This window comes from Musa acuminata, chromosome BXJ2-6 (assembly GCF_036884655.1).
Source record: "Musa acuminata AAA Group cultivar baxijiao chromosome BXJ2-6, Cavendish_Baxijiao_AAA, whole genome shotgun sequence".
Taxonomy (NCBI): domain Eukaryota; kingdom Viridiplantae; phylum Streptophyta; class Magnoliopsida; order Zingiberales; family Musaceae; genus Musa; species Musa acuminata.
The window spans coordinates 5,860,730-5,888,323 of NC_088343.1; the positions used below are offsets into that span (position 1 = coordinate 5,860,730).

General features: G+C 39.8%; 3 protein-coding genes and 1 pseudogene across 3 annotated transcripts; 2 read left to right on the plus strand and 2 right to left on the minus strand.

Moving 5' to 3' along the window:
- The first annotated feature begins 934 nt into the window (after positions 1-934).
- On the plus strand, positions 935-6,689 carry LOC135614427 (65-kDa microtubule-associated protein 7-like). Its single transcript, XM_065111798.1, has 11 exons — positions 935-1,253; positions 1,793-1,996; positions 3,116-3,352; positions 4,561-4,776; positions 4,848-5,003; positions 5,083-5,242; positions 5,342-5,493; positions 5,628-5,715; positions 5,815-5,888; positions 5,988-6,062; positions 6,139-6,689. The coding sequence occupies exons 1-11, from the start codon at positions 1,194-1,196 to the stop codon at positions 6,463-6,465; spliced, it is 1,749 nt and encodes a 582-aa protein (XP_064967870.1). The 5' UTR covers positions 935-1,193; the 3' UTR covers positions 6,466-6,689.
- Positions 6,690-7,438: 749 nt separating this feature from the next.
- LOC103987081 (homeobox-leucine zipper protein ROC8-like) lies at positions 7,439-11,314 on the minus strand. The gene is made up of 9 exons (XM_009405275.3): positions 11,096-11,314; positions 10,856-10,973; positions 10,532-10,720; positions 9,474-10,037; positions 9,174-9,383; positions 8,919-9,096; positions 8,563-8,831; positions 8,387-8,476; positions 7,439-8,308 (listed from the first exon to the last, which is right to left on the minus strand). Exons 1-9 carry the CDS (start codon positions 11,188-11,190, stop codon positions 7,928-7,930), a joined length of 2,094 nt encoding a protein of 697 aa, XP_009403550.2. The 5' UTR covers positions 11,191-11,314; the 3' UTR covers positions 7,439-7,927.
- A 6,682-nt stretch (positions 11,315-17,996) lies between these two features.
- On the minus strand, positions 17,997-22,725 carry LOC135614428 (transmembrane 9 superfamily member 3-like; annotated as a pseudogene).
- A 2,211-nt stretch (positions 22,726-24,936) lies between these two features.
- On the plus strand, positions 24,937-27,394 carry LOC135613433 (squamosa promoter-binding-like protein 16). Its single transcript, XM_065110462.1, has 3 exons — positions 24,937-25,538; positions 26,121-26,251; positions 26,432-27,394. The coding sequence occupies exons 1-3, from the start codon at positions 25,132-25,134 to the stop codon at positions 27,010-27,012; spliced, it is 1,119 nt and encodes a 372-aa protein (XP_064966534.1). The 5' UTR covers positions 24,937-25,131; the 3' UTR covers positions 27,013-27,394.
- Positions 27,395-27,594: the final 200 nt, after the last annotated feature.

Consider the following 27,594-nt stretch of genomic DNA (forward strand, 5'->3'; position numbering starts at 1 on the left):
AAGTAAATTAATTGGTAAATGTGTCAATTTTTGGTGGAGGAACTTATACTTGTCCAGTGGACAGAAGGTTCATGAGAAGTTGGTGCACTATCAATTGTTTCCTTCCCTCCACTGCAGCTCAAGTGTTTGACTTCAAGATGAAGATGCAGATGCAGATGCAGATGCTATATATCAACCTAGAGCCAAGAGTCCACTAAATATGAACCCAGCAACCAGATTGACCACTGGGTTCATAGCATCTTTCCATGGAAGCATTTGGTTGTGTAATAATCACCCATCAAATAACTGATGGCAGAAAGATTCTCATGTGCAAATCTGACAGGAAGACATCACTGTGTCTTTGTGGCAGCTTCTGCCAGACAGACTCTTCCCAACTCCTGCAGGAGGGAAGCCCACATCATTCATCAGATCCTCTGCCTTCCACCAACAATATATAAGATGAAAAGTACCACTTCGGTAGGATCCAAGAATGGCCCCCACCCCCTTTCTCCTTGTTTTGTCTGTAGTTGCACTGCATAATATTCTCCTGCTTATAATTCATTTACCTTCCTCACACACATCATTTCATCAGTTCTTGCATTGAGCACCAAAAAAGCATCACCTCACGAAATGAATATGATGAAAAGTGTCTTCTTCTCGTTTTGTCTGTAGCTGCACAATTTACTTCACCATCATTCACCAGTCTCAGCGTTCTTGAATTAAACACCAGAAAGCATTACCCAAATAAATGACAAGTACAACATTAAATTTAACACTGACCACTCATCTCATCTCTCCTTGCTCTGTCTGTATCTGCATTACATATGATTTACATCTTTATTATTTTTCACTTTTATTTTCTAGAATTTCTCATATCTGAGATTGTTTTCCAAAGAAGAAAATGACTTGACCTCTCTGCTTTGCTTAAATATCTCTCAAGTCTCGCATGCTTTTGTAGTATCTCTAATTCACAAAGCCCAAAAAGTTCTCTTTTTTTCTTCTACTCTGTAGCACTACATCATCTTCTACTCATACCTCTCTTCTCAATCTCTTGAACTCTACTCCTCTAAAAATCCTAGTCCCGACCCAACACAGGGAGGTAAAATGGCGAAGACCATGTCCTCTTGCACCTAAGAAGCAGCTTGTGCTCATCTTTTATACCGAGAAAGAGGAGGGAAGTTGGCGGTGGATAAAGAAGGTGGCGGCAGGCGGAAATGGCAAGGTTGGGAATGCAAGTGGCGTTAGGAACTAGTGCTTTGCTTCAAGAGCTTGAGGTGCAAATCTCTCTCTCTCTCTCTCTCTCAATGCATGCTTATGTTTGTTCTCTTTTTTCTTGCTTGATTTGATCACCAACGACCATGTAAAATGGGTTTTTCACTTCTACTTCTTGGATTTAATGTTAACATTTTGGACATTTTCCACTCTGCAGATCCCTTACTTTGTTCTTGTCCTATGTTTCTTGCTTCTTTTTCTATTTTGAGGAGATTGGGTTTTATGGTTTGTCGTTGCTAGCCAACTTTGTTAGTTTGCATTTATGTTCAGTATGCAATTGAAGGACTAAGAGTTTTCATTGTGGATATAGTGCATGTACTTTGCACATGTTGAGTTTGGAAATATTGTTTTCTTTTCCTTGCAAATAAAATTAAATTTAGAGGGATAAATATGAAAACCACCATTTTAGATGGATATATATATATATATATATATATATACGCACACAAGTCAGTGAATGTTCACTGTGCATTAAAACGTTAGCTTCTTTTCTGGATACTGAGAAGCAATGATACTTTGTACTGTGGACTTGCGAGAGCAGCAAATATGGACTGAGATCGGAGAGAGTGAAAAGGAGAAAGACCATATGCTGGTGGAGTTGGAAAAGGAGTGCATGCAAGTGTACCGTAGGAAGGTTGATGAAGCCAGAAGCGCAAGGGCTCGCCTTCATCAATCTTTGGTCTCCAAAGAAGCAGAGGTTGCCTCTCTCATGGCCTTACTTGGTGAACAGCATCTCCAGCTGGAGGTACTAACATTTTTGGTTTCTTGTTTTCCTACTCCGCTATATCAAATGATTATGTTTGCTTGTTTACTCCCTTTTCTGATATCCATAGATAATGGAATATGATAAGCTTTCTTGCTGACTTCTTGATACCATTTTTTTATTACCAGCTGAACTAAATTTCTAGTTATAATTTGGCCTGATGAGAAACTTATGTGGTAATAATTCATCTTGGCGTTCACATGGTTTAGATGTCACAGGGTAGCTTTCAAGAAAGAGCTTTAGAGGGAGTTGATTTGATTGGGAATTTTTCAGCAGATTTTATCCGGCAACCTACAAGTATTATTAGTTTGCAGTAGTTCATCTCTAGCTATCATGTTTTTGTCCAGTCTTCCCCAAGGAGAAATCAGTGAGGATATCAGATCAGCTTTGCTTAGACATGACATAGATATCACAAAGTGGTTTGTAAGTAACATGGAATTTGTAAGGAGTTTGCATGAGGCTAATAAACCGCATGTATCAATAATAATTAAGTACTAATTGAGCATTAGTAACCACATATAAAAATAATATTTGTCCATATTTATTTAAACTGTGCTGACAGTGGTTACTTATTTGATTTTCCTGCCATTATTGGATACATCTGTCGCTTATGTCTATATACTTAAAGGATGTGCCTTCCGACTATGTCATTACTGAATCAGAGACGATTCTGATGCATGTCTTGAGACATTAATTCACCATCGACCACCAAAAGCAATATGTGTAATAGGAAGGTAGAGAAAGATAAGGCTAGTAGGAATGCTGGTGTGTGAATTTATATTTTTCAAGAAAGATATTTAGGTAATGCATGCATAATTTTAAGATCTGCTTTATAAGATATTCCTGTTGATGGTCTCAGCAACGCTTGGAAGTTTATTTAATTCTTTACTTGTTTTCTTCCCAAACTTCTTCATATAGCAACAAATATTTTCCAGAAAAATCGATGATTTTGTGGTCCTTTAGATCAAAAACAATTATTTTGCCTGATCAATTAGCTAACATCGGTTGATGGATTGCTGCTCTGAATTGGCTTTTTGGTATGGTGATGCATGAACTACATGCTTCACAGCTATTGGCTACTTCCATATTTTCTGTATGCAGGTGGAGAAGGCTACATCACTGAAGGGAAAACTTGCTTCAGTTAATCCGATTTTGGAAAATCTCCAAAAAAAGAAAGAAGATCGTGTCAAGCAGTTTTCTGATATATGGTCCCAGATTGAAAAGCTCAATGTAGAGATTACAGGATTTAGAGATGCTGTCACGATTGAAGAACATGATTTATCTATAAGGAAACTTACTGAATATCAAACAAAGCTACGAAGTCTCCAGAAGGAGAAGGTAGTTATTTGCTTATGCTGAAAATATTTTAAATGAATTTATACTCTCAGTGACATCCTATTTCTGTGGTTCATCTTTCAAACTAAAACTTCGAATTAGAGGACCATGGTTGGCAATGCATTTCTTTCTAGTCCTGTACATGCAGTGTGGAGGTGATGTCAGAAAGAAATAGCAAGCACGGCATTTTTTTCTAGTCTTATATTTTTTGTAAGGAGGTGATGTTGTCACAACCCAATCCAATTGGAAAGTTGACCAATTAACTTGATAAACTTAGACCACTAATCCAAAATGTTTAACGCCAGATTAATACTCCTACATCCAATATGGATTAAATTGGGATGTCATAGATGTAGCATAGAAACACCATGAAAATAGATGCAAATGCACCCACGGAGGCATAGCTTGAAACTTCATTTGCTATGTAAATCCTGAGAGATCATTTATCATTTACACTTCTGTGGTAGATAGTTTGGTTGACACATTTGCTTTTAAATTAAATTTCAAACATCCTCAAGATAATTTTTTGGCAATTTTCTTTCGTAAACCATAAATATATATATTTAAGAACAACAAAGTTCATTGGCCACCTCTTATTTCTGATAGAGTTTTTTTCTTTATGTTCATATCCAGACATGATATTTGCAAAATCTTCATTAATAATAAATGGATATTCTTAGAAGCAAAACTTGAGCATGTTCAAGTTAGTGTGTCCTGTTGGTATTCGGAGGAAAATGCACATGAGCGTCTGAGAGGAGTTCTTTAGTGGACCTGTTAGTAGTCTATGTGAGTTGCTGCCTTGAGATGTCTTATCATTTTTTATCTTATCATGGCATTACTTAATAAAGGAGTCCCGTATTTCAGTTTCTCACTTTTGTTGCTATTTTTCCTCTGTGATCATTATCATACATGTCATCTTACTTCTATTAATGGATATTCAAAATCATGATTTTAACTCTACTTTTGATGTACAGCTAAATATTATAATTCTATGGAGCTATTTGTATAGTAATATAATTGAACTATGAGATTACTATTCCTAAAATTTCTACGCAAAATATGAGACTCGTTACAGCAAGCAATATTACTAGGCACACAAGTATCTTGTCATCAGTACATATATGCTCTGCTATGTTGCACATAATTTTATTTGTACCAGTGCCATTTTGATTGCACTAGTTTGATACTGATCACAAATCTGCCGCTTCCAGTCTGATCGTCTTCATGACATCTTGGAACATGTAAATGAGGTGCATTCTCTATGTGGTGCGCTTGGAGTGGATTTCAGGAAAATAGTGGGTGAAGTGCATCCCAGTCTGCATGAGACGTGTGGAGAAAAGTCCACTAATATTAGTGATATCACACTGGAAGGCCTATCTCAAGCCATCCTAAAACTAAGAACAGAAAAGAAGATACGAGTGCAGAGGGTGAGTAATATCTTGCAAACTTATTTTTAGATAATCGTTGTCGTAAGTCTGCTATCCATTATGGGCTGCAGTTGCAAGATGCAACCGCATCACTTTTAGAACTGTGGAATCTGATGGATTCATCTGAAGAAGAGAGGAGGCCTTTCGAAAAGGTGACGATCAAGTTTCGATCCCCTGAAAATGATGTAATGTGTCCTGGAATGCTCTCACTTGAAATAATCAAGCAGGTTGGACACTTGAATAGTGTTTTCTGTTATCGATATCTTGACAACTAGTTAATCTCATCATCGTCTTTATTTTTGACAGACAGAAGCTGAGGTCAAGAGGCTTAAACAACTCAAAGTCAGTAGAATGAAAGAACTTGTTCTGAGGAAAAGGTTAGAACTAGAAGAGATATGCAGATATGCACACATTGAACCAGATTCGAGCACAGCACCAGAGAAGACCTGTGCATTGCTAGATTCTTGTATGCACTTGCTACTTCACATTTTCTGAGCCAAACTCAGCATTCTTACAGGCATCTGCTCCTCTTAACTCCTAGACCTTGATGATAATTTGTGTTCAGGTCTCGTTGATCCTTCGGAGCTTCTGACTAATATTGAGACACAAATTGAAGAAGCTAAAAAACAATCTATGACCAGGAAAGAAATCATAGATAGAGTAAACAAATGGCTCTTTGCGTGTGAGGAAGAGAATTGGCTTGAAGATTACAACAAGGTTGGCAATTCTGCATTCCTACCATTTTATAGTGTCTGCAACAATACAAGAAAATCATGATTACTTTTATCAATCATGAAGTTACAAGTATATTAATATAATGTGATCATTCTTGTTTCCTCTGCTGGGTGCAGGATTGGAACAGGTACAGTGCTGGAAGAGGCGGCCACTTGAATCTTAAACGCGCAGAGAAGGCACGGGTGATCGTCAGCAAAATTCCAGGTACTTATTATTATTTTTTTACATTCCAGCTACTTATTGGATGACCCATACAGATGTTGTGCATTGACCATTATTAACTGCATAAAATCTTGTTTCCAGCTATCGTTGACAATCTGATGAGCAAGATCTTTATTTGGGAAGATGAGAGAAATGTGCCTTTCCTATATGATGGGGTAAGACATGTCTCTTCTATTCTTTTATGAAAGTATGGAGTGTCTAATATGAATTGTTCTCCTCAAGTTCTGAGCACGCTTTCCTATTGTTTGTTCCAGGTGCACTTGGTATCCATTCTAGAGGAATATAAAATTAATAGGCAACAAAAGGAAGAGGAAAAAAGAAGATACAGGGTAGACTTTTGGTTTCTTATCATTAGCACCTGCATTTTGAATTAGTTCTTGAAGATCATCTTCTTCACGATTGTAGGAACACAAAAAGTTGCGAAATCTTCTTCTCACTGAAAAGGAAGCAGCCTATGGATCCAAATCTACTCTAAAACCAAGCAATAGTTTTGACAGGAAGACAAACATGTACCTCACAAATGGATATGGCAATGGCTTCATGACTCCAATCCGACGGATTTCTGCTGGTGGTGCAACTCCTGAGCTGCTCACACCACGCTCGCACTCAGGCCGATACAACAGCTACTTCAAGGAGGCAAGAAGACTGTCAGCTGTTTCTGTATCCAAGGAGGATGCAGTATCTTTGTTCGCATCGGTCGCAGGTTCGGGACCTGGGTCACCTCACACTTAACCTCAGGTTGTGTTATTTATATCCTGCTGGCTACCAGTCCATTAATGTTCACTTACATCAGTTCCTACATCTATTTCTCACAATAAGATTGGTGATTTGAGAGCAGTTCAAATGATTTGTCCCTTGTAGAGTCTACTAATTAGAATGTGGAGTTAAAGGAACTAAAATGGCATGCTCTGTAGACCTCTGCTGAACTATAATTGACTTGTCTTTACTGAGATGCACCATGGAGCTCCCTTCATGCACACATGATCATTCAAATTCTCTGTTCTCTCTACAGTTCATCAACATATACTTCCACAGGGGCAGTCATCAAGTAGAAGCCAAATTTGAGCTCTCATGGCCTCTCTAAAATATGTAATTTTTTGAATTCTTTTTATCTATCTTTCATCAACTGGAGGATATTGGCGGCACTGGAGAGTGGTAGCTGTTTTTCTATACATGTGATTGTTCTAGCAGCAACCTTGGTTTTAAGGAATCAATCACCTTTATTATCTTAACTGTTTCATGTTACATTAAAGTAGAAATAAAAAAGGACTCGGAAATCAAGCAAAGATAGAGTCGCAATTTTGTTGTGGTCACTGACAGACTGATCGATCACTCTCTATTATATAAATTGCATGTAATGATCTAATCAACGGCTTGCATGTCGTACTTCACTTAGAAATCGAGCTTAGCAGATTACGAAAGCAATAGCTGGCTCTCGATTGAAGCATCAATGGAGACCAGGAGAACAATTAAAAGCCAGCAACAATTGCTCACCCAATAAACTTAATAGGGATGTAGAATTGTTAGCAAGAACTAATGCAAAGATCAAAGAAGAGTGGTGCGAAGGGACCATTCTATGATACGAAGTTACAGATCGATAGCCTGATAGAATTTAGTTGCAGCATCCAACTCACTGCTGCTCACTACTGTTTCCAGAGTGAAGACGAATGCATGGAATACCGTAACAACAACAACAACATCGATACCATCTTCAAAGTAAATGCTCATCAGTAAATGTTCATGGACAGAAGTCAATGCCCGAACCATTACCACTTGCTGCATGAAGAAAGGAAAGAATGGGATTGAAGCGAGGGAAAGGAGAGAAGGAAGCAGGCCTAAAGAAAGAAACCTGAAGGACAAGTAGGATTTATGACAGCAGCAGAAGAGGAGAAGCAGGTAATGGTGCGTTCTTGACTTCCTTCATCAAGTTCTTGTAAATGTAAAGCCTGACGGGTTCCTGTAAGAGAATCAGATTGTCCTGCGCCTGGCAGCAGCAGCAGCAGCATCTTAAAGTTGGAATTGAAGCCCCCTCAATGGAGGGAAGCATTCAAGGCCAACTAACCAACACAAGAAGACCCACTTTAATCCCCTCTTGAATGCCACATCGAAGGCCTCAAGAGACTCCATCAGATCTGTAGCAGTAAAGAAAGAGCTGATGGGAGAGAGAAGAGGGGAGACGTAGCTCGGGCGAGCATCAAGCATCCGCACAGTTCAATGCAACCTTTATTTGCTGAACTGTGGTGCCGATCAAGTGATTCACGGTCATTACTGACTCCATGTTGAGTTTGGCGGACGGCAAGCTGCTCAAGTGTATTTGGTACGCGACAGTCACCAGCGAGCCAGATGAGCCGACCATCGGAGTCGAGCTGGACGATGCTCCTTGTCCCCCGGCAGATCGCCCGTCCGGTAGTATGGCGAAGCCCGACGGCAACAGCGGAACGTAGGATGGATCCTCGCCGCTCATGACGATGTTGATGGCCGGTAGGTCGATGGGGGAGTAGACCACCACCGACCCTGACGCGTCGGTACAGCACTCCTGGAGTAACAACATGGTGTTCTGGGAAGAACTGAGCCCCTGTTCATTCACAAGTAAACCCTATTTACGAGAGTTCCAAGGCGAGGAAGATGAATGCACGAGAGAAAGAAAGCATACACGAAGAAGAGAGATGCAATTTCCCGGATGAGAGCCATTCGTGATGTGAGCCACCTCTTGTAGCGTGTTGCCATTTGATAGAATGTGCCACTGATTAATGACAACAATAACATACCCAAAGTAAGAAAGAGAGCGATCGAGATCGAAGTAGACATCTCAAGAAGCTGCATGGGCACCTGAGTGCGAGTTCGCTCGTCCTTGAACAAGCTGAAGACCCGCTCAGCTGACACGGGCAGCCATATTGAGGTTGCGGCACAGAGGACGACGCCGCTGGGCTGGCCAGCATCTGAGGTTTTCTGAAGCACAACCCTGACGCCGACGTCGTTCGACCCTGACAGGTTCGTCCATTTCTGATCGCTCGATGCACCAACGTTGGCACAGAAGTTGTTCACCATCCTCTGAGCAAGCTTCATCATGCTCCTCTTACCATCGGGGGAAGAAACCACTGCATTCCGCAATACGAATCATAGTCGTCGAACGATCAGCAACTCAACTACTAGGTGTAAAACCTTGAAGCAAAACCAAGCCTTACCTCCGAGGTCTCTGCCCGGGAGACCAGCGACGTTTGAGCAGGCAAACCTCTCGCACATTCTACGGAGGGTGGTGATCCAGCGCTGTGCTCCAAATGCCGTCCCGCTGTTGATTAGATCCTTGAACAGGACGTGGGGTTGATCATTTGCATCGATTTCCATGTGTTCGACCCAAGTAATCTACATCAAAATCATCGATGTGATTCTGTCAAAAGGTAGATAAAGGAGCAGAAGCACAAAATCCATAGATCAATCACCTTGGAATAGCCATCGGGCGTTTCCTCGATCAAGCAGCCTGAAGGAAGCCTCCTTGATCGGGGAGAAAGGCCGAGCTGGTTGTCTCTTGGATAGTCCACCGAGACATCGGCCACCACCCACATACCCGATTCGATCTGCTGGCAATACCGCAGAAAGCAGAACTCGCGCGTAGGAACAAGAGGTGAGAGAACTTGCAGCTCCTCGTACATCTGCATGCACATGCATTTGCGTGTATTAGAATCATCGAAGGGGTACTGTGAGTGGATTAAACCAAAAAAGGGATCGAGAGCTGTCGTTACCAACACCAAAGAGCCGCTTCTGCTGCTGGCCGTCCCGGCTGCGAGGACCTCGATGGTCCTCGCCTTGGCAACAATGCTGGGAAAAAGCTCCGCCCACTTGCTCGCATCCATGAACATGTCGATCAATGTCGTAGCATTCATGGCGACAGGAGCCGAGTCCCTCGACGTCTCAGTTCGAGTGTGTGGGAACCTGAGATGCTGGCCTGACCTCTGGAACATCCTGTCGTAGATTTCAAGCTGAAGTCTGTCCCTGCCATCACTTCCGGACTTCACCCACAGGGGTTGGTCGGTCTGCACAAGCCTGAGAACTTCCTCCACTGCACCAGTGGCCATCTCCACCATGAGAGGTTTCTCAAGCTCGGAAACGGCTGGGGTGTATGGGTACGGGAAAGCAGAAGAACAATTCCGGCGCAGGAGATCAAGATCGAGGGTAGGGTTCACCTCTGGACCACCGTAAACCCCAACTGATAAGTCCAATGATGAAACAGAGACTGGCTGCACTGGGGGAAGCTGGGTGACAGGCCTTCCAAGGTATTTTGATGCAAGACTCGAGACATGATCAAGCTGCAAGGCGGGCATTAACATGAAGAATTCGGAAGAAGCATCATAGTCTTGTATTAAACAATCATGTGCAGGCATGTTTATGTAATCTATCATCGAATCCGATTGATGCAGACTGCCTTTTTAAATCAAGTGCAAACTTCAATCAATCAATACAAAACAATGTTCTGTTTCCTCCATGCTGAAGTAGCCAAAAAAAAATGCAAATGAAATGGGATGACCAACTAAACAACCAAGCAGATGGTGTCAATTGAGGCTTCATCCATCATGACAAAAGCTCACTGGTTTGAGTTTTCTTATCAATATCAACCAAGCACTAAGATGAGAACAGATGACCAAGTAGGCTGATGGCTTTGCTTTCTCCTGGCCGGAGATGGATCTACCTTTGTTCCAGTATCAAACAGTGGAACCATTGTTCTTCTGAAGAGATATCTCAAGTGCATACAAGCCAAATAGCAGGGTGGAGGTAACTAAAAGGAAAGATAGATTGAGCGTACCTCTTCCTTCAACCTTGCGTTCTCCATCCGCAGCTTCTGATCGTCGAAGTAGGAGTCCTCATGGGTGGGAGGGCCGCCACAGGAGGGGCAGATGACGCTCTTGAGAGCCTCCATCATGGCGATGTTCTCGGCCCGGATCTTGTCGTTCTCGGCACGCAGCACGCAGTTGTCCGCCCTATCGTGTTGCGCCTGGGAAGAGCAGCAGGGTCGATCAGACGAGGCAAAGGTGGCTCCTCTTCGGACCCACGCGCAAAACAAGACCAATCCTTCCACCAACAACACTAGAGAAAAGAGGAAAGAGAGCAAGGGAGGAGCAGTGCTTGCCTTCATCTGCGTCCTCCGATTCTGGAACCAGAACTTGATCTGTCGCGGCTCCAGCCCCAGATCCCGGCTCAGCTGCATCCTCTGCTTCTCGTCCGGGTGCGGACAAACCTTGAACATCCTAAACAACAAGCTCAGACAAACCCGTCAGATACAAGCCGCCATGATGAGCCTCAAAGCAGGGAAGAAAACAACACAACGACCAGTACAGATATACGAGAGAGAGTGAGAGAGAGAACATACGATTCAAGCTCTTGAATCTGCCTCGGGGTGTGCCGGTGGTACCGCTTCTTCCTCCCCTTGGCATCGGGGACGTCCTGCTCGTCGCCGGAATCCATCGAGCGCAACTTCCAACTTCTACTTGCTTTAAACTACTACCATCCGCTAAAGAAGCAGCCAGTTCATGCAAGTCGGCGTCTTTCTTCTCTGCTTCGCTTTGCTTCGCTCTGTTCCCCTGTTCACGCCCTCCTCTCTCTCTCTCTCTCTCTCTCTCTCTCTCTGTTCTCCCGATGCTTCGTCCTTAAAGGTGGCGCCTTTCCTCTCTGCTTCGGCTGCTCTCTCTCTCACACAAACACACACTTTATGGTGCTTGTCCGGGTGAAGGGATCGGGCGAGAGGCAAATGAGGAAACTGGCGGTGCGCGCACCAAAGACACCGGCAGCAATCCGGGCGGATTCGACCCCTCCCTCCCCCCTTAATGAAGACTCACACACACAAGCTTTCGGCTCTGCCTCTCCTTCCTCTCACGGTGTCTTCGAGGCCAACAGTAACCGACGCGATCTAATATGCCGGGGCTTAGAAAATGTCGGATTTTGACGGTGTATTACTTCCTCCTCAACCCACATATTTATATATGCAAGACATATTTTTTGTGTAGATAACAACCAATTAAATTTTATTTTTCTACCTTTTCATACCTCCCTCATATGAACAACTATAGAGATGTAGTTTGGCAAAAATATACATGTAAATTATTCTCCCTTTTTTTTTTTAATGGTGTGACCTTCTCCTTTTGTGCTGATATGTTTAGTTAATATTAATTTGGTTGTCTTATGGAATGATACAGCTTTGAGAATTAAAGATGGGACAGCAGAGGGAGAGACTATTAATATGCCAGCTCTCATTCTTCTCTCTCATGTATCTGGTTACTCTCCGACACCGGAAAACTCTGATCACACGCCAACACTGCAAGCAAGAAAATTACAGGTAAGTGTATGCAACCAGAAGAGAGATAATAATGACTGAGCACACTCTCTGGGAATCAAGTCAGTGACATGGGAACTCCAAGTTCATCATGGGGGAGGTGAGAAGTGGGAAGAGGTGGGTGATCCATTCGGTGACGAGGGAGTGACTTCTACTACTGTAGTCAGTGCTAGCAATCAAGATTATGTGTCAGCTCAGCAGAGTTGGAATGGTTTAATGGCTCCCAGCAGAAATTGTTGGTGCACAAATTTATGGTGGCCAGCATCATCCTTGATTGAGATCAGATTGTGGAGACTCTGCATGAAAACTTGGCCTCCATATAATGATCTTGCCATGGCCTTACAATATGTCTCAGCTATTTATTTTTATTTTATCAGCAATTGGGTGGGTAGTTCAAAGCTGTTAAGTAATCTTACCTTAATCGATTAAGAATTTTAAAAAAAATATTTATTGGGTAAAAATTATCTTTAAAAATATATCATATCATGTAAGAAAGTACATTCTATATTTTTCTAACACCATCCTGCTTAATTATTTCGATCAAACCTCTTCTCTGTTCCTTCTAAATAAGGGATAACCTAACATAATAAGTATCGTATTTTTCGATCACGATAGCTTCCAAACTTAAAACCAATTAAGTTCTTGAGTCATATGATTGGGATTAAGAGTGAGACGAGTGAAACTAATACGCATATGAAATTGAAGTCAGATAGCATTATGAAAATTCCTTCGGGCCATTTTTAAGTTTGTCTGATTGTCGAAAACTTTATAACATAGTCTTTTAGAGCCCCTTGTAATAAATTATGTTGGATAAACTGCTTATGTTGATCATTATTATCTTCAATAGGATGTTAGGATCAAAATGTTTCTTTTTTCAAGGTAAAACCTTAGGCATAAGTTATCTAGACCAATATGCTATCCCTCTCCTAAGGCGAGCTATAAGACACTCAATTGGGCCTTATGGTTCGACGATGACTGACTCTAATATTAAAAATATTTTTGAAATAGTCATGCTTTATAAATATTCTTTTAAGTCACAATAATCTTAGGTATCGTGACTATTGGATTAACCGTCTTTGAAATTACCTCTTCTTATGGTGAGATCCTTTTACGCTAAGTTGTTCAAAGAAGCATCTTCTCATTGATTTGTACGATGTCTAAGTTGGGAAGCTAAAAGCTCAAAAGTACAAACTCCTACTGAATTTGGCTTGTAAAAAGATAAATTATAAACTTTACCCCTATTACTATCTTCTCGTATATGATATGTTACCACATGTGTCTTAGGCGTTAATCCATCTTGTATAAATGTACATGTACAATTGGATGTGGTTCAACACCCAATCGAGCTTCAGATGTAGGGATGATAGCTCTTGGAACTCCATCTTGATCTAAACCGACGATTGAGGTGTTGGAGGGTTCCAATGTGAATTAAGTGGGAATAATATGTTGTATTAGATTCTTATTTATGCAAAGACATCGGTGTCATTATCTCGTGAATTGATTCCTATCAAAATGGATGATGTTGGATTAGAGTCAAAGTTTTCATACATATAACACAGTTAGCATATCAATAGAAACATAAATAATCTGTATATATTATCAGATATATTTTGTAATATTTATGCTTTAGAAATATGATGTATGATATGCTTATATTATCATTTTTTTCTCGTAATGCACAAAATTATTTCAAATGTTATTTGAAGTAGATATAAACAGTAATGACTGTTTTAAATATGTTTTTCAATAAAAAAAGATATAGTGTTATGATGCAATAAGCATAAGTATGACGACAGACTTTAAGTATAAGAATAAGCATACACCCGATAATTAGAAGGGATTTTTATATTATAGAAAGTCTTAAATGATTCTAATGAATATAATCATATTTAAAGAAATAAGTTAGAAATTTAAATATCATATATGTGAAAGATAATAAGAAACTTATGCTAGAGTAATGAATAATTAAGTAAAGAAAAAAAATAAAAAAATATTGAAAATATTAAAATACATAAGTGAGATTAAAAGATAGATCTAAACCAAAATATGTCATCTTTGCTAATCGAAATTAAACTTAAAATTAAGTAACGACAACCCTAATATTATGTTAAAAAAAAATTGAGAGGATGTCAAATGGGATTGAACCCAATATCTTTTAGCTGCCTCTTAAGCTACTCACAAGACATTGCCTCTCTTTTTTAGCTTCATCCTCAACAAACTAAGAAGCCATGAACTCTTTCTCTTCTTTTTTAACCATTTTCCCAGCTCCTCTTTATTTTTATGAAAGCCAAGAACCCTAGCTTTAAGGAACAAGAATGTAAGAAAACCAATATCTTCCTAAATATAACCTAGGATTTTAGTTTAGCAGATTCTAAACTAAAATTTTCAGTTATTTTTTATTAAATTAGAGTTTAATTTAATCTCTGATTTTTGAATATGTTGTTATGAATTTATTATAATTTATTATGAATTTGAGACAAGTGTATATAGTTATGGGTGTTCCACCTAATGTTTAAAATCTCATATTTTCAATAAGGGTTTATAATCAAGTTTGAATTCACGCTTTAGCATCTATTCTATTGGTATATTTTAAAAGTTTTGAAATCGAATAAATATCATTTCCAAGATATTATTTTTAGAAGGACAATCGATACTTTAATCTTATGATAATTTTATTTTGAGTTGAAACTTTGTAAATATTTAGTTTTTGTCTCTAGAGTCTCTATAAAATTTTATGATAATCTAATATTGTTTGGTCAGCAATAGTAACGAAGCAAGATTTTAACTATTGCTATTCATAAATGCTCTACAAACTAATTACATGAGTGATGTCATATATGACACGTTGAACAATCTTTTTACTTATTATTATTATTATTAGAATTTTCTCATTTTATGTTACATGTTGTATATATTGTAATATTCATTGATCTATATAATGGGAATCAGATCGTAATGAGATCGCGATAATGAGATCGATTCATCTTTAAGCATAGACCCCCAAATAATCATGGTCGTAGGTCACTCGAGAGGGACATCGAGATAGTCAGTCAAACTGGTGTGTTGTATACTTGTCCATATGATGGAGGTGACTAGTCTCACAACTACTCATATGGGGACACTAGGGATACGGTGCAGGTATTTATTGGAGAATGAGTTCACTAATTGATCTGCTCACAGAATGTTAGATAGTTGATAATACCTCAACAATTCTTTTATCCTAGTTGTATGTTTGATCATTAGACTTGAGATACAAAAGATGTTATGTATGAGTACTACACTCTTTAATACTGTACTTATAGGTCTAAAAGTTTCAAATCTAACATAGTTGATCATTAGGAGTGGTAGCTGATCATTCACTCTCGAAGAATATCATGTGTGTTTTTACCCAAGCAAATCCATAGTAAGAGTCATTCGAATTGAGAGAGAAAGAATTCTCCGGGAGAATCTAATTATAATGAGACTTGAGTAAATTTTGTATTAGCCTGACAACACCATGCTTAATATACGGTCTCTAGGATATTAGATTGATGAAGGACTATAGATATACATGATAAATGAGGATAGATAAGTTCGGATTGAATTCCCTTATATCGTTTGGGGATTACGACGTAATGACATAGTACATTCATAATCGATGAGTCGAATGAATTATTATAGAGATGATAATTCACTAAGCCAGAATGAGTTCTGATAGATATGACCCATGACCAGCATAATATTGGGCCTAGAGGGTCACGCATATATAATAGATATTGTGATGAGTAGAGGCTAAGATATAAGATATTCGTTGGAGCCCCTATCTTATTAGATATCCAATAAGCCCTTGAATTATTAGATCTTATGGATAAGATCCAATAAGAGTCAATAAGAGAATATTGGGTAGAGATCCGCTAATCTAATAGACTTGGGTAGTTAGATAGAGATTCAATGCCCAATAGGGTAGGATCCATTATGGTTAAATTGATAGGACCTCTATAAATAGGAGGGAACCAAATGAGGCATAGGCTATACTGTTTTAGCTATCACCTTCTAGACTCCTCTTTCTCTCTCCTCCTCGACCAATAACCATAATTTGTGGCATATAAATACGAAGAAGGGGCGGCCCCTTCTTGATCATATGGTGTGCATGAAACGGAGGATTGTACAGTGATTTGAATAACGTCTTCGTAATGTCTACCGTATGGATCATCGCTAAAGAGGAGGATAGTTGACCTCATTCATCCTCTTCCACAGATTTATAAGTTTTCAAGGATATATGATCTTCCTAAATAATTTATCTTTTATATACGTGTAGGTTTCGGTTTTACATATTTTTACACACTAATTTTGAAACGATGACAAGAAATTTATTTTACGAAATTTTTTTATAACTTTATTTTTTTATTCTTCACACGAGAATTCAGAGCACATACCACTCGAGAACTCTTATTTTTTATTTCTTGTTTAGGCACTTTTAATTTTAAAATAAAAGTACATTATAATTCTCCTTTCAAGATTATTCTTATTCCATCAAAGACGTACAACTTTTCATAAAGTCGTAAATTTGCCCGAAGGAAGGATCGATGTTTCTTTGATCCCTTCCCTTCCCCCGTACGGATCAAAAAAGAGTCCAATATAATTCAGGCACTCAAATGCTCATAGAAGATTGCACATCAGAGTGATATACTTGGGACGAACGTGACAATCATCAACCGAGCTTGATGTTTGACTTACAAAAGTTGTATCGAGTTATTCTTGACATGAACCCTTTCGATGATCAACTTAGCTGAGTTGAAAAATAGAGAATTGAATGATACAATTGCATAGAGATGATTCTTATTTATAGGAAAGAATATCTAAAAAAGTTATTAATCAATTTTGAAAATCAATGACGATTATATAATTTTAGGAGTATGAAAACTTGTTTTAGAAATATGTTCGAATAACTCTATCATTTTCTCTGACATGGATGTTGACATGTGAGGTATGGAGAATTGTTTGTTTAAGGAAAGAAATTTTGTTAGAATTTGATATATTTTTTTATATTTTGGTGGAAAAGTGTAAAAAAAATATACTCTAAATGCTCCTAAATATAAGTTTGATGTGTTTTTATATTTTAGAAAGAATTTCAAACCACGTAAATGATACATAACATAAGTTTTCTTATTGATCTCTGCATATTTCTGTCGGTACGAACGAACGTCTTCTCTCCAAACGATGTCTTCTTCCAACCTCCATCGGTGTCCGCCATCTCTCTTTTCCAACCTCTACCAGTGTCTGTCACCTGTCACCTCTCTCCCTCAATTCAATCATGTCATTAACTATATCAGGAACATTGTCCTCGAGAGTTAGATGTTTAGAAAAGTGCTCAGCATTTTTCTGCCAAGGGTTGTGGTTTAGCAGTGAACATTCGCACCGCATATGTTTCACCTCCAAAGGTAGATTAAGATGTCAAACAGAGCAATAATTTGCTTGTGTGTCGTGGGCATTCCACATGACATGACATCCATCACAAGTCCTTCGCAGTGAATGATAATGGGTATCATTTATTGTAGTTTTGGGTGCAATGATGGCTGATGAGCTAAAAGAACAAACGATGTAGATGGTAAATTATCGATATTGATGAAAGATCACAAGACCAGCACAAAATTTGTGATGAAGTCTCTGCTAGGAATTAAGAAATATCAGCTTCTTCACCCATTAATTGATACAAGAGATAAAAAGGGTGATTCTTGTAACCTGAGTTTCTAATGAACATTTATCTTCTTTATTGCTCTTATCTTGCAACAAAGGATAAGATGTTGATGTTGCAAATTTTAGTTATGCATATATATATCTCGAAAGAGGTAAAAGTTACTACTTCAAGCATTTCCCACTTTATGATATTTTAGATTCTGTACATAGAAGAAAGATTAATCAAGAAAATATCACTATAAATTTGATGAGATTGCAACCCACATTCACTATATTTTTAGATAATTGATCAAAAAATGCATACATAGAGTTGTTCCTGTGCCTTTTACGATGATTAGTACACATTTATAATCCTTCCATAACTCCAAAAATTCATATATAAGGTAATGAATACACTTAGGGTTTCTTCAAAGATGCCTCCTTGTTGGATGTTATCCCCATTCAGTTGAGATGTTTTGTTACAACGGCGAGGTAGTGGCCTCAAAGGTTAAGCAATTCTACTGCAGAAGCTTCTAAGGAGTGAATTATCCATGTTGTTGCATCAAGAGAAATGAGTAATCCAAGTGCTGTGATAAACATAAACTTCCTAATGACGGCATAGAAAGAAATGCTCAATGATTCGTACCTCGCAGCCTATTTTTGAAGCAACAGGCCCAGTCTGTTCAAGCTGCCATTACTCCTTGTCTCAAGGAAATTCCAGATTTCACAAGTTGATTCTTGCAATAGCATTCTTCAAACTTGATTTAGTACTGATAGGCTACTCACACTTGATGGATCGGTAGATGTGACGAACGAACAGCAAAGCAGTGCAGAAGCCAACCATACCAAGCATTAGGAAGAAGCCATAACAAATGCAAGCCATATAGCCGAAGAAGAAGGATGTCTGCATAAACCCAGACATATCTGATAGAGCATAGTAGTCGTACAAGCAGTATCCATATACATATAGGCCAGTTGATCCACTGCATATGAAAGACCTGCAATGGGTTAAGCAGGGCTCAGGTGAGGCATAGCTTAGTGCTATATTGGCCAAAGACCTGAAGACTGAGATCAAGATGGACCCTGAGTAACCATGGCCAGGCAATTTGATATACCAATTTGCATAAGGCAAGCTAGTTTCTAATTAAAGCATCCTTGATACCAAGAAAAATCTCTCTTGAATAGTCACCATGCAATCAATGCCTTCAGAAGCACAAATATGTAGTTAAAGAGTATTCTAGAAAGCAAAGAATCTGGCATAGGCAGCAAAATTAGTTGTCAAAAAGGTCTATATGCAAGTGCATTAGCATAAAAGCACACATAATTAGACAGTCCAGCTCAATGTGCTGAATAGCAAAAGTGTAGGCTTACCTCCACCACCATTCATGATCTTTAGAAGCAAGCTGGAAGTAGGTTAGTGCAATGTCGATAATCGTGGTCACAATGAGGAGGATAATGAATACTATGAAAAGAATGCTATATATGGTGTAAATCCTGTGGCCCCACAAACTGCCAAAGATGTAGAATAGTTCAATGTAGATTGCACCGAAAGGCAGAAAACCAGCCATCACCATCTGTGGTATTGTTCCTTGGTACCAAGGCAGTGGTGGAATCTCTCTAGGATACTTATTAGTCTGACAACGGACTTGGAACTCAGTTTTGCTATTTTTACCAGCAATTCCACCCAAAACAAGCAACGGAGAGGTTGTCAATGTCCAAATGAGAACAATAACAACAATGGTTCCGAGCAGTAAAGCTGCAGCAATGCTATACACAATAGCTACAGTATTGAGGAAACAAAATGTCAAAAACAGAGGCCCACTGAAGAGGCTTCTTGTCAACAGCAAATTCCTCACCTGCAACCAAACACAAAATGAATAAGTAATATAACTTTTATCATCTTATTCATATTTAAAACATTTCTTTTTTTTTTCTTAAGCTAGCATTGCAGCAAGTTTCTGATGATTATGCATGTAAAAGAGTACAAAGATTTGCATAATTAAAGGAGCGAAACAGCAGAAAGGAAATATAATGAGATGATGTCAAAGATAAAGGTCTCGCCCACTACGTCCCTTCAAGCTGACAGTATAAAGAGGTAGCTGTATATCCCACAATACCAGAGGTAAGTGCAAAGATGACTACCATAGCAGTAAAAAGTGCCCCATGATTGTAAGGATAGAAAACCCCAACCAATGCAAGAATAAAAATGAAAACCATGCTGCAATGCATTTCAAGAGAGGAAAAGATTAATTTACGTAAACAACATCATTTGATAGAAGCTACAACAACTTAATATGCAACTTAACCCACAACTTCAGCTATGAACCATCAAAAACCTGCAACTGTATATAACAAAATCAAACTCTGCAATTCTGCTTTAGTGATAATCAAGTAAAACAAAACAAGATTTTCCAGAAAGACTCACAGAGCAAATAATTGTGTGCCAGAACCAAGACAAGAAGCAAAAAGTGATTTGTTCTTTGGAAATCTAAAGACATCACCATGGATAGACTTCCACCCAGTCTCTTCTTGCTCCTCAGTCGACTCCTCATCATGGGCATACCTTAAAGAAACACAAAGAAGATGTACAAAGTTAACATATTTAGCCTGCATAATGTGAAAAAATCATAAGTCAATCAACCACAAAATGGAAACATTTTTGTAACCGAAATATTCACATGGAATAAACATGAAGTAAAAAACTCGTGTCACAATCACTGAACTGATGTTCGTTACAAAATTTGTTACTTATGCACATAAAACTTAAGTTTATACCAATGCAAATGTACAAGTCAGGTGTCATACGAAGCTGACTGACCCAGGAAAAATTATACAATGTATGAAATTATCAGCACAGCCATGTTTATAACTTTCAGGCATATATATGAAACCATGTATCACAGATTTAACAGTCAAGCCATGTTCAAGAATTTTTGACATGATCTTAGAGTTCCATCAAGTAGGTCCTATAATGGAAATTAAATTGTCCCTAAAAGATCCCAAAACCATCCTTAGTGTCTATATGAACAATATGATTTCTTTACGAGATGAGACCCAATTTAATATTGTTGCTTAACAAACCAACTAGATTATATTGCTTAATATACTTTTTCAGCTTCTCAAATGAGCTTTATGTAGGCTACGAGTAATGTTCTGAAAGTGGCTGAAGTATGTGAGCAATCACGGTACTGCATACTGTATGCAACTGTATATGCAGTCCTTATAAAATATAAATATATATGGAATAATGCATAATCTAGCTAAAATAAGAAATATATAATCATGTGCACATTATTCATTGGCAAGTATGAATTACAGTCAAACTACGAATACTCATTTAATAACCAGCATAAGTGATAAGCTATGAGAAGAGTGAAGATCAAAGTGATTAATAGTTTGTTTTACCATGCATAATAATACTAAATTAAGTGTTAGAAAATTGAAAGATATCTCACTTGACAAAATCATTCTTCAGCATGCGCATGGGAATTGTGGCAAGAAGAAATCCAATCAAGAGAAGATTGTAACACGAGTTTAAAATTGAGAACCAATGAATCTGCAGATGATGCAGTTGTGAAGAGGTCAGTGAGTATTTCTCCATCCTCTTCTCAAAAGGTGTGCTTGTCTCCTTCCACTTGACAGAGTATGTAAATTCCACATCGCTATCATTGTTCTGTGTGAGATCAACCAATTCAAAAGGATTGGCATCAGCAATAATCTCAATCGCATGATCATCATTGTAAAAAACATCAAAGTGAGTATTCCTGTAGAGGGAGTACTTGTAGCCACCCACATATTTGCCTTCCTCGTGAATCATCCCAAGGAATCCCCTAATAGGGAGATCATCATAGATCATATGGAAATAGTAATCCTTGGAGACAGCGCTCCTAAACTTCATCACATCTTCTTTTGTGAGCGTCTTCTTGAAAAGTTATTTGTAATCAATATCTCCTCGGAAATCAAGCTTGTAGGGGGCTTCTACAAGGCGATCCCCATTCAGAACTTCACCAAGGGTTGTTTTTTTCTCGGTGATGTGTTCTGTTGTCAATCTTAATACATAAATCAAGTGACATATAGAAAAAAGAGAGAAGAATATGACGTAGAAACCAACCTAGAGTGCAGAAGGGGAGATCAAAATAGCGTTATGTCTCACTGTGAAGAAAAGAAAAAGAATCAGAGAAGCTTCGAACTGAGAACGGTGGTACGAGAACCAGATCACGAATCATCTTTAACAAGTCGAGAACTTAAATGCCTAGCTCTTATAACTGAGAACCATGGTTCAAGAACTAAATAACCGATCATCTTTTAACGATTTGAGAACTAAAAATATCTAATTCAACTCCAAACAAAGGGTTCTTGAGTTCTATAAGCCATAGGTTCTCCAACTTGTGAGACGTCGTCGAAAAGCTATATATGATTAGAAAATCTACGTTTTCTAAATCTACAATCAAAATTTCATCAGATCAAACAGATTGGCCGTCAAAGATAAACCACACCCAAAGACGAATTCAGCCACGAAAACAGAAAATACGCATTTTCTTTTAAAAAACGATGGCCATTCACTGAATAAGACCTAAAGAAAACATATTTTCTACAAGAAATTACCTAGAATTCCTTCAACTTCACAAAATTTTCGAGCAAGAAAAGAACAAGGTTTAAAGAAAGATTGATCCCCAGCGACTCTTTTCTCCGACGAGATGGGAGAACGCTTCATTATCAAAAGAACCCATGAGACGTGTCAGATCGGAGGGTGAGGAGCCGAGACTGAGGGAAGGAAGGAAGAGACGTCCCACCTAGGGTTACCGACAGGGCCAACCCCGTTGGCATAAAGGGGGACAGGGTCCCCGTTCTTGTAGCGGTGGTCGGAGGCGTCCGATGCGACTCCGACGATATCCAAGCACAATGGCAGCAGCAAAAGCGCCGCCGCCAGATCCATCGACTTCCCTCCTCCCGATCCCTCTTCGTTGGATAGGCAGCCCGTGGAAGAACTAGACAGTTGGCAGTGGACAGAAAGCTTTGACTTTTCTCTTTTTAGTCAAATCACTTGATATCATATGCACTAACTAACCCAATTATCTCAACAAGGCAAAATTAGATAGAATTTTATGAGACTAGAAATCCATTACAAAGCTAAAGGAATAGCCCATTTAAAATGCCATTAAAATTTTTTATATATTTTTCTTAATTGATATGAAACTTTGATTTGAAACGATACCATACACTAAAAATAATTTGATATAATTATTATTTTTTGGTCAATAGGATCTGTGAATTCCAATCGGTACTTAATGGGCCGCCGGATCCAACCGGGCCGGACCGGCCCCGTCTCGTCGCCTGCCTGCTTCTCCCATTAGGGGCACTGCTCACCTTGCCGCCGGGAACTCTCGCCCTCGGCCACTAGCCGGCGGTAGCTGTTCTCAATGAATTCTAAATTCTACCATCCTCCGAGTTATTTCTTAACATGAAAAGCAATGAATGCTGCAAAAGATTGCCACATGAATGAAGCACTTACATAAAGCATGAGCATATACTGCCTGGTAGTCACATAAAGCAATGAGCGGAGTTCTCAGCTTTCTAAACTCTATCTATCTTTCAGTTTATGCATGTAAATGATAACCATTACTTCGAATAGTCTACTGCTAGGCATAGATAACACAGGAGGCATGTATTTGTTTGATGAAGAATGTAACAGCCATGCTTCTCGTACTGCATGCAGCAACAGGTAGGGTTGGAGAATGAGAGGAGGTAGAGGAAGGAGGACTTGAGACTGCGTGTCAACTTCCTCGACATCGAACCATCAAATCCAAACTCGAGACCTCAGCGGTGAACCCTGGAAGGGCCCCAAGCTAGATTTGTGCGTCCAAGGCTCCTCCTCGTGTTTGCCACTTTAATCCTGACATGTCCCTTACGTTAAAAGGAAGGCCACAGCAAGCCTCCGATGCTGCACCTGCAGGATCTCTTCCCTCTCTAGTGCAGCCATACCTCGATATGCTCTACACCGTCACGTCTGTCTCTCGCATGACCAGCCTCTGAGAGAACACTCATTGCAGTGTCAGCCTCAATTATTTGTTGAGGACCAGGGAGGTGTCAGTTGCTCTCAATGCCACTGTATGTATCCTTCTACAAGAAGTATTCATAAACTGAGAAAGGAGCAATGGAACTCCTTTCTTGAGGGCATGAGCTGCCACAAAAGTGAATGGCCATGGCAGAAGATCCCTCCCTCCCGTCTTTAACAAAGTCGAGCTCTGAAAAGGGAGGGCTCTGGCCATTCCATGACTTTGAGAAGAAGATTAGATCACACTAAGGACATTGCTTTTGTTACTGAGAAGCCAATTAATTTCCACCGGAATCTTGTGGCATATCTTTTGAGGAGCTCAGTGATGAGAATGTCGAGGTTATTTTCTCTATGCATGTAGTTTGCTGAGATTGAGAAAAGAAGATAAAGAGTAATTCTAGGAACTATTTGCTATATCAAAGGTTGGCAAGATATATAAGAATTAATGGCCCACATAAAGCTGAGGATGCCATTACATGTTAGGGCACAGGCAAGTGAAAGGTGTCGATGATCAGTGCGACCTTTATTCTGAACACTACCAGGGTGTTGCCACTGCTTTCTGCACCAAGAAATCTCGACATGGGGCCGTCCATATCTCTTTAGGAACAACTCACATCAACAAAATGCAAGAAGTAGTAGGGTTTATTAATTCTAAAAATATTTCTTATATATATAGGATAATACACAACATGTATGTGAAGAAATGCTTTGGGGACACGGTTGCAGAAGCGATGGTTGCTGACAGTTGAATGCGATCGGATCCAATTCCTTAAAATAATGTAGATCACAGGGGCCTTCTTTGGCTGGGGTGTTGCCACGTCGGCCGCCAAGGTGTGATGGGTGGGCGGCGTGTGGGAATTAGATTTAATGTCGAATTATGGAGGTTGGCGGGCATTAAAATAGCCTCAGTTGTTGTGCAGGGAATATTCCTTTCAGCTTTATAGATTTCTCGGGTGGTGTCGATGAAAGAGTAGAAGTTAATCCAGGAAGAAGAGGAGAGCAAAAGAGTGGAGATTCTACAACAAGTAGGGCACGTACAAAGGAAAGAGACAAGAGAGACACGTTGGCATAAGTGGAGGCATGGCGACAAGATGACATGGTCGTCCTTCTCCTCCTCCAACCTCCTCTGGTACTTTTCCCCCCAGCCTCAAAAGCTAAAAGCAATCACACCCTATCACTTCTCCTCCATGAAGATTTGTAGACAAGGGCACTCGTTGTAGTTGCAGTATAAGCCTCTCTCTCTCTCTCTCTCTCTCTCTCTCTCTCTCTCTCTGATTGTACCACCAATCATTCTCGCTCAAGCCTTTAAGATTGGTGGGAAGAGGCTTGTTTACTGTCAGATAGAAGAGAGGAGAAGGTTGCTACCATGGAGTGGAATGCCAAGATCTCTTCATGGGTTTTCCCAGAGGTTGAGCAGGTTGCAGACAAAAACATGGAGTTTCTCCTCGGGTCGAGCTTTGTCCTTGGAAGTCAGAACACTACTGGGATGGATTGCTCGGTTGATCTGAAACTCGGTGGCTTGGGTGATATCAGACCAGCAGAGAAGTCGAGAAGCCAACCTTCGATGACGACGACGGCGGTAGGTCCATCGAGGAGGGCTCGAGCTCAGGGGAACGCCCCCCAGAACGCATCGTGCTCGGTGGACGGGTGCAAAGCCGATCTCAGTGGCTCCAGGGAGTACCACAGACGCCACAAGGTGTGTGAGGTCCATTCCAAGACTCCAGTCGTCATGGTGAGCGGCCAGGAGCAGCGCTTCTGCCAGCAGTGCAGCAGGTAATGAACGTAACAGGTTATGACCCATTTAACTCATCCATATGTTTCACCTTTGTATGTTGAATTCTGATCTACATAAATGTTAGAGATATCGCCAATAAATACATAAATACTATGACTGCTTATTCCAGAATTCGGCTACATTTGCTTGATCAGAGAAAATAAGGAAATAAATTCATCCTCTGTTTCCTGCCACCATCTTCCTTCTTTTTACTACATCTTCACTTTGTTCTTGGCGTGCGAAAGCTTAGTTATTAGCCCAAAGCTAACCTAGGCAACTTAATAAGGTTGACGAGCCTGTCCTTTACTCTGCCTCTTTCACTGTATTCTTGCTTTCTTCTGTTCTCTGCTTGTACGTTACTTGTACCTGAGAATATATATCTTTCTGTCAGATCTCTGTTTCTTTTACCTTCTTTTCCTGTTCTTTGGGAGAGAAATGGAATTGACTAGTGCATGATTTCTTTTCTGTGGCAGCTCGATGAAGTTTTGCTTGATACGGCTCTCCTACTGCTTTATTAGCTTTCTCTCTGTCGACAAATTGGCTGCCTCTACCATTTGAGTGACTGTTAATGACTGCCACAGGTTTCACCAACTGGTGGAGTTCGATGAGGCAAAACGAAGCTGTCGGAAACGTTTGGATGGACACAATCGGCGCCGAAGAAAGCCTCCACCCGATTCCATTAATCCTGGGAGCTTACTTCCAAATCATCAAGGTTTGAATTGTGATCCAACACTGAAAATGAATAGAAACATGTATGAGTAGGGTTGGAGTGATGAGTGTCAGGACCTTCATCGGAACCTTTAATTTCTGCACATTTCTGAGCTCACATAGCGTTCGATCAGTATCTGTAGCTGCTATCTTTCTCTGCATTAATAGTTTGTCTCATTTGCAGGCAGCAGGTTCTTGATGCATCCTCACCTGCTCCCAACTCCTATACAAAGCCACAACTGGGCTGGGATCATCGAATCCGAAGACATGCTACATACAAATCACTCGCCCCTAACTTTTGTCGACAGCAAACAACATCTCTCAGGCTCCTTCGGCAGCAACGAGAACAGGAAGCAGGTTCCTCTTCTGCAAGGCGACATCACCGGCTTCAGCATAACAACACGCCTGCCATTCCTCATGACCATCTCCTCTTCAACAGCAGAAAGCAGCAGCGGCAACATTTGTGCTCTCTCTCTTCTGTCATCAGCAACAAAACCAGGCATCAACGCGGGCCAAATGCTGCCAGCTGATGGAGTTCCTATGCATCAGTCTCCGGTTTCAAGTCTTCCCTGCAACTCCAGCCCTCAAGCTTCGACCTATGTTTTGCCGACAGGGGTTTCTTGTTCAGGAGGAGAGGATGGGCAACCGGGCAGTGTTATTGTTCGTGGAGCTGATGCCAGTCTTTACTGTCAGAGTGTGTTTCATGCAGGGGGTGAAGGCTCCTCGGATTGGGGATCTCAAGCTCCGCCCTTTTCTTGGCAGTAGATTGTGCTGATAACAATCCAAGCTCTGACTCGGTTTGTCTCTTCATTTTGCAGCAGGTTTTGAAATGTTTTTGTCCGGTTAGCAAACATAGAGAATCCAACTCATTAATGTGATCAGATTACCATATGGAAATCATAATGGTTGCATATCTTTTGTCTTTCATGGTAAGATGCAGGAAGAAGTGACGTGACATCCTTAAAACACAAGAATGATGGATGGAGCCTTTGAAAGAAAGTTGAAATGGCATCACATTGGAGATGTTGGCTGCCATTAAAGAGCCACTCTTCCCATCTTTTCATGATACTACTTGCTGTATAATACTTCAGATAATTTCTTTTATGGTCCTTCTCTGGTAAGTGCAAGAGTTGAGTGAGAAATAAGATATGGTTGCTTTGCTACTACTGTGCATGAAGGGAGTTAGCAACATGTGGAAAAGTGTGCATTAAGGTCCAAATATATAATTTAAATATAAATTTATATTTAATATCTTTAAATCATATTTAGTCTAATTGTTGATGCTATCTCGAAGTAACATTAGTCTTTTAACATTTATCAGATGCAAAAAAAAAATAATTTAAATTT